This window comes from Pundamilia nyererei, unplaced genomic scaffold, assembly GCF_000239375.1.
Source record: "Pundamilia nyererei isolate P.nyererei 1_Seehausen unplaced genomic scaffold, PunNye1.0 scaffold00053, whole genome shotgun sequence".
Taxonomy (NCBI): Eukaryota; Metazoa; Chordata; class Actinopteri; order Cichliformes; family Cichlidae; genus Pundamilia; species Pundamilia nyererei.
This window is the reverse complement of record NW_005187454.1, coordinates 1,478,395-1,485,886: the sequence shown is the minus strand read 5'-3', so window position 1 is coordinate 1,485,886 and position 7,492 is coordinate 1,478,395. Positions and strand designations below refer to the sequence as shown.

Sequence of the window (7,492 nt, the reverse complement as noted above, 5' to 3'; positions counted from 1 at the left end):
CCACATACACAGGCACACTCGTGCTTCTGGCTGACAGACTGACAAATCAGCATCAAGGGGGGTGGCCATTTTTGATTTGTCACAGGAGTATCTGGGCAAGGAGGAGGCATCTCCTGTCCTTCTCATCATAAGCATGTAAAAATATCTTGGCATCTTCTTGTGTCTTCACACAGTGTGAGGTGGAGGAGCTCAGGCAATTACACTCATCTGCATGTGTTAATATGATTAATTAGCAGGAATAAACACTTTCCTATGACACAAGCTACACGGTGAGCCACACACCTGCAGAAGCTCTGATAAAAGACAACGCCTCATGGCAAAGTGCCTTTTCATGAGACCCGCTAATTGGCATCTGAAAACGTTCCGGCTAATTAGGAAAAGGCAGATGAGGCTTGATTAGTTTGAATGCAAAGTGTAACTTGTGGTGTGGTGGGACTCGGGAATGTGCCAAGGTTTTATTTCTTCACCATCACGATACAAAGATAATTGTAATTGTGATCATTTGCATACGTTAATGAATTTGCGTGACGCTTCTTGATCAGACGTGGAATAAATAATTGATGCGGTATCAGCACCTAGCATGACAAGTGGGACGCTTTGAAATAACTAAGCGCATTAAGGTGCGAGTTTGATGGCTGCCATGCTCCCAGGCATGGTGTGAAAGTAGAGCAGATGCTATCTTGTGCTTCCTGCACACGGCGCACTCTGTTGCCACTATCACACCAAGATTAGCTCCAAACTACCGACAATGCGCTAAGACTTGAAACTTTTTATATAGCATTAAAAAGGCATAGCGAGTTAGATGCAGCTCAAGGAAATGCATTTCAGAAGCATTGCAAAGTGGCAGAGAACAAAGAACAGCGACAGGAAACAAACCAGGCTGTGCGGGAGCTTTAATTGGAACATGGTAAACAGTAAATACATAAGATTTTTTCAAACGCCCTGGATGTAGAGGGAGCTACAGCCCCTTTAATTAGCCTGCTTTCAGATTAAGCTTTATAAGAAGCAAGCAGCCACCGAGTCAGTCAACCTTGGGATATGCCCCGAGTTCAGCCTCCCAGGAGCTCCAGCAGCACAGATACAGGGATCATGTTTAATTGCTTCTGTAAATGGTCAGAGCTCAAGCCCCCCAATTCCATTCCTCAGGGTAATCAGGCATGTTTTCACCATACAGGGCGAAAGAGAGTGAGAGAGCCAGTAACATCCACCACGCTAGGTACCATGCCACATGTTGCCACTCTAATGCCACTAACGGGCTTAACCTCAGATCACTTTGGGACATGTTACAAGAATCGTTTTAATAGAATTTTTCTTTCAATGCCACATACCACCACCATCCCAACACAAACACCAAACACGCATCTGGTAAAGAAACAAAACTATACAGCAGAAAAATAAAGTTGCACGGGATTGTTTTACTTTGTCGATGTGCAGGGCACAAGAGAAATCGATACGTGACAAAGCAGCGACAGGCTTTAAAAGCTTTCTGCTGCGGGTTAAAGGATTTCCAATGACTGAATATTTTCACATTTTTGTCATCCATCAATTTTATCTCCTCAGTGTCAGATCTCCAGGTGAACATGTACGTAAGAGCGAGATCAGGAGTTTAGTAATAAAAAAAAAATACAATTAAAAAATAAAAACCGTGATGCTCAGGGGAAAAAATGCCACAAGGCATCAAGCAAAAGTTCAGTCATTTTACAGCAGTCCATCAAATGTTCACTCAAGCAGCTTTTGCTCTCCTCCACTTGGCATCCAGCCTTTTGTCCTTTAAGAGCCTTTTGCTAGTGCAACTCCTGAGTCTTTGCATGATGCACAGACCACTTTAACATTGACCACAACATAGACGGGACTTTGCATGTAGTACAGAGGGTCTCTCTGATATGACGAGTTGTGGGATATCTTGAGTGAGAAACTGAGAAACTGTGTCCACTCTGGGAGGGGATGAGAAGCAGGTGGGTGGTGATGGGAATCCACAACAACGGCAACAGTAGCACAAGAGAAGAAAGGAGTGAAGCTTTGGAGAGGAAGGCAAGGGCAGCGCGTGGCACGTTTGCCACTCAGCATACCTGCAAATGAACAAACAAAAGCAGTGACCACAGAGTCCTGCATCACTTATCAAGTGCTCTCTTCATCTTCAAATTAATGCATAACAATGCACAATACCTGCTATTATTACAGTTCTAAACAGCAGTGTGACAGCAGCAGCTTAGAAGAGCAAGGAGATTATAGGACTGTTTACATGTTGCATTTCAGTTCTTTACAAAAATCAGTGCACATTTTTAATTCAATGTAGCGATACCGCACTACATTAAGGAAAAATGTCATTTACAGTAACAATTCAGTCATATTTGACTGAACAAGGGTTTCTAATGTTCTTTGCAGACTAGTGACGATGTCCAAGTAACCCAAATAATACATATCAAATATGTGATTTCTGACTTGTGAAACATTTTTGTTCAGTTATTTGAAAAATGAAAGTTTTTCTTCATAACACAGTGGCTGTAGTTCAGGAGCAGTTCCTCTACCGATTTGAAGTTTGGTGGTTCGATCTGACTGCATTACAGCTATTAACTTTATTGGCTGTACTGTATGAATGTAAGACTTTCTGCATTTACGTTGTAGTCAGGTTACCACATATTTTTCTTCACTTTAATAATACCATCGGCCTGCAATTATCCTGTCAAAGAGGGAGTTAACAGAAGTTTCATTCCAGCACAGTGACGTTAGCTGACAGTGAATTTACACTCCGTCTTATTCACCTTCTGGTTTGTCAGCACAGAGCTGCTCTGCAGTGCTGGCAGGTGGCTGTTGAGCAAGGCAGCGCCCGGTCTGTCGTGCTCACAGAAAATTGTACCGTTGATGTAATGGAAGCGATCGCCAGGCATTAGTCTGTTCCTGCAAGTGGCACAGCTGAAACACTGCAGAGGATCGGGGAAGAAAAAAAATCTCATGTCAAAATTGAACGATTTTCAGTTGATGCTGGATGGAAGATATTAAAAATAAAACTCTACAATGCTGAAATTCTGTTGTAAAAGCACCTAAAACATCTTAAAAGAAGTCTCAAAGCGTGATTATATGTGGGTATAATTCCCTTTTCTCCTGATACATCTCCACTTCAAATCCTAGATGCTTCTGTCGAACAAGCTGCGGGAGATGAAGCACAGTAACGTGAGAGCTGGGGATTTACCTTGAGGTGGTAAACATTTCCCTGTGCCCTCATCACCATTTCGTTGGCTGGAATTGACTGGCTGCAGGCACTGCACGCCCCGCTGTGCCCAAACAGTCTGCAAACACAAAAACAAAGATTTGGTTTTGGTAAGATGGCCTCGGAAATCTAAAAATCAGCAGCTTCCTTTCCCTCCTTCCTCTGGCTCTCACCTGATGTAGTCGCTCCGACAAAGAATCATGCCCCCTTTGCTGTAGCAGGTGGTACCGATGTCCCCCAGCTGGGCTTGGCAACAAGAGCACTTGAGGCAGCGCGTATGCCAGTAGCGCTCCATGGAGAAGAGCAGAAAGCGGTCGGCAATCTTCCCCCCACATCCTGCACAAGACCTGGGGTCTGATGGTACACCTGGCACTTGGCTGTTCACCATGATGCTGTGGCCCTCTGAGGCTCCTGAATACACAGGATGGGTGAGACGGGTGTAACCAATCAAGGTTCACTCACCCTTTAAAGATTTCAAAAACAACATTAATGCTATTAAATATCTGGAATAGATCTTAAGAGAACGGAGTTGGTTCCAATCTGAAGCACTTTTTCACATTTATGGTTACACATGCTGAACGTTTACAAGGCTTCAGCATGACTGCAACATGCTCTGACAGGCTGACCTCAACAGAACATACGCAACATGAGAGAATTACTGTGATGTTTTTTACCCAGAATTCTTTGTGCACAGCGAGTAAAGCAGAAAAGGTCAAATATACAGTGTAGATTTGCATTCGAGAGCTGTGTAGTTTCAAAAGAAAGCTTTTGATGACAAAAATACCGGGAAAGGATTTACTCGCGTTACCGGTAGATCAAAGGTGTGTGCGCGCGCGCGCGCGCTGGAGGGGTGGGGAAAGTCACCAAATGTTACTTTTGGTAGAGTTCCGGTAACTGGAAACATCAAAAACTATTTCTGTTCGCGTCCTTTAGGTTTATATTATTATATCGTAGCCTAGATGCTACTTAATGACACGAGCTGCTAGCTTTGAAAGCGGAGCTGTGCTCAGAAATGCGCGCGCGGACGTAAAACAGCAGGAGAAAAAGACGCGTTACCTTGCGGAGACGAAGCTTTTCCTCCCGACGAGAGAACTTTTTGAACCTGGGCAAATATTCAGCCTGCGCACGCTCAAAGCTGTGGCCCCACACTTAAGCTCGACATGCTCCAGGATCCATATCGCTCCAGAAAAGAACAAAACAGGATTAGCCACGGAACATTAAGCCCGGGACGGTAATAGTTGAGCAAACTCTCCCCGACGTCCAACTCCGCGGATAAATAACTAGACGTACGCGTGAGGACGACACATGACGCAGCTCGTGCTCCTCCGCTCTCCGTCACAGCTGTCTGTCTGTCAGCTCTCCCCTCCGTCTGACGCTTTTGACAGCGACCCTATTCATCAAATTCCGTAAGGGGGCTATTTAAATTACCAAGAGGGGACGCAGCCGACGAGAGGCACGTAGCAGCCAGTAGAAGAGCAGGAGGCGTGTCCACAGTCAAAATGATTTATGAGTTTATGGGGCCTTATTAATATGCATATTTTCATTCCTTGAGCTCCTTACAGAGCTTCACTGAGAGTGTAAACTCTATAATTATGGAAGGATATTTTACAGTGCTTTGGAATATTCAACATCATTGTGTGGGCATTTCTTTAAAGGCAGTGAATAGCTGAGTTTAGATATTTATCTCCTACGTCACAGAAAACTGCCGTTTAAACTGCAGATTCTACACAAGAAATTATGAAAAGTTAGTTAAAACTTCATATCTAGACGATCGTGTAAATGCGTTTGCATATCTATATAATTATCTATATACTGTGTATTGTTATGATTTAAGAGTACCATACTACTTAAGTAATAATACACTGAAGTATTTGATTGACTATATTTTACAAGCCAGACTTTATTATGTGTCAGTTTATTGGGTTCACCAGTTCAAAGGCTTGTTAATACAAATATCTGATCAATCACATGTTAACTACTCAGTGCATTTAGGATTTAGACTATCTGCTGAAGTTTGACCCTAAACCAAGAATAGAAAGAACTTATTTAGATGGCATGGCTGTGGGTGGCAGACAGGTTTGGTTGAATGTTTCAGAAAATGCTCGTCTACTGAGATTCCCCTGCAAAGCCAAGTGTGTGGCAGCTCCCTCGGTGAAAATACCTTGTTCATGCTAGAGGTCGCAGGAGAATGGCCAGACACATGGCACACTCTGGGCACCTTAGTACAACCTGTGCATGGTTTAAATGCCACAGCCGAACCTGAATATTGTTGCTGAGCATATCCAATCCTTTATGACCACAGTGTGCCATCCTATGGCTGCTTCCAGCAAGATAATGCTGCCTGTCAGACAGCAACTGCATGATGATATCATGTCACTAAGGACCAAAATCTCTCTCATCCTGTTGTTTGTTTACTTTTGGAACATAGTATGGCATGGTTCAATAGTTAAAGGGAGCCAGTTAAGCATACTTGCATACAGTGATGAAAGGAAGTGTATGGTAGATAATTAGCACACGCTACCCACCCTGTTTTATTTGTCGGTGATCAGCAGCACTTCAGCAGAGCAGTCTCAGTAGGTCAGAGATTTTCATTCATGAGTGTACTTCCAGCTGAGTTCCAGTAGAGGATCGTGTCCTATAATGTTCTGAACTTGGAGGTGAGCTTGGAGAAATAATGGAATCAGTTTATTTTTCAGATTTACATTTAAAGCTTTGTTTGGTTGTTTTTTACAATAATATGCCAATATAATCCATATTTAATATGCTACACTGAACCAGTTTCACAGATGGTTGAGTGTAGTCACTGATAATGATACCAGCTGGTTCCTTTTTTGCTTTTCTGAATTTAGACTATTACATTTAATCTAAAGCTGCTTTCAGACATACACCATCCCTGTGCTGTGATACCAGCACTGAACAGGTTAGACCGCCCTGGTGACAGTCCCAAACTCCCAAACTCCCAAAACTCTGTCCAAGTTGTTTTGGTGGGGTTACACACTTTCTCATTGTATCCACTAGAGGGCAGTGAACACTCACTATTCAAATCCATCAGCCTCAACACTTTCAGACAGAGACAAGCAATGAGTTGCTTCTTTAAGTTGTTTTAGTATCTGTCCATTATTTTAAATGCCATTATAAATAATCGTAATTAAAAAAAACTGCTATAGTTTATGGGATGATGCAAATGTTTGTAACCAATGGGAGTCAGAGGAGCAATGCGAAGAATGTTTGCCAAATTGTAATAGTGAAGTTTTTTTGTTGTTTGTGTCTATTTTGTTATGTTTTTCGTAACATACTGCTCAAAATTAAGCCATGATTTAATTTTATTGTGGGTGTAACCTTTGAAGAGTTAAAGCCTCTTAGTAATTCACGGAGCAGCACGCAGGGGCCATATGTAGCACCAGGGTCTCGTTTCACTCTGTACTGTACATGGTTGAAATGACAGTAAAAGCCACTTGACTTGTTCAAATGTTCAGGTCAGCTTTACTGTTGACCTGAGGAATAGTGCACACACATATACTTCCTCTGTGATCCATGGTACTACTCCTGCATTTCTAGTTGAAACTGCTGAGTTCTCTGTGGAAAACATTTACCTAATGCAATGCAACAATTCCTTAGCACTGTCTAATCATATGCGTGCAATATGCATGGTTGTTTGTTTGTTTGTTTGTTTGTTTTTTCAAACTCAGTATTTAAACTTAGACTTGACTTAATGACAATGCAATAAAAAGTTGAAAAGTATAGAGGCCATATTACCGTTTAATTTCTTTTCCATCTCTCCAAAGTCTAAAAGGTCTGATGTGCCATTTGGAATGGAGTTTGTTTCAGTTTGTTTCCTGTTGTTTCCTCAGCTGAGAAGCCTCAAGGCTGGATAACGACAATTTCTGTGTCTGATTTTCTTTTTCTGTGAACGGGAACTTGAAACAACAAGCTCGCATCTATAAAGGATAATGAATTCATGTTTTTACTTTTATATAGCGATACACTATACTGCCAAAAGTACTTTCTCATCTGCTTTCTCATCCATATGAACCTAAGTGACATCACATTCTTAACACATAGGGTTTAATATATCAGCCCACCCTTTGCAGCTATAACAGCTTCAGTTCTTCAGGGAAAGCTTTTTACAGGGCATCAGTTGGGACTGAATGATATTGATTTGCACTAAGTGGCAGGATTGCTTTCTAATTAATGGTATCTTTCAGCTGGTGTCATGGTAGGAGGATTATCGGGAGACTTTTTGAGTGGATTGTTCGGTTTTGGCTGTGGAATATGGATTTGGAT

General features: G+C 42.2%; 1 protein-coding gene across 3 annotated transcripts; it reads right to left on the bottom strand.

Moving 5' to 3' along the window:
- Positions 1 to 876: 876 nt before the first annotated feature.
- On the bottom strand, positions 877 to 4,688 carry LOC102200201 (LIM domain transcription factor LMO4-B). Of its 3 annotated transcripts, none has more exons than XM_005733602.2 (5): positions 4,637 to 4,688; positions 3,382 to 3,619; positions 3,191 to 3,287; positions 2,763 to 2,921; positions 877 to 2,069 (listed from the first exon to the last, which is right to left on the bottom strand). In XM_005733602.2, exons 2-5 carry the CDS (start codon positions 3,594 to 3,596, stop codon positions 2,061 to 2,063), a joined length of 480 nt encoding a protein of 159 aa, XP_005733659.1. In that variant the 5' UTR covers positions 3,597 to 3,619; positions 4,637 to 4,688; the 3' UTR covers positions 877 to 2,060. The 3 variants fall into 3 exon arrangements, with proteins under 3 accessions (XP_005733659.1, XP_013766402.1, XP_005733658.1); XM_013910948.1 differs by lacking the exon at positions 4,637 to 4,688 and adding an exon at positions 4,265 to 4,627 and having other exon boundaries at positions 3,382 to 3,671; XM_005733601.2 differs by lacking the exon at positions 4,637 to 4,688 and adding an exon at positions 4,265 to 4,627.
- Positions 4,689 to 7,492: the final 2,804 nt, after the last annotated feature.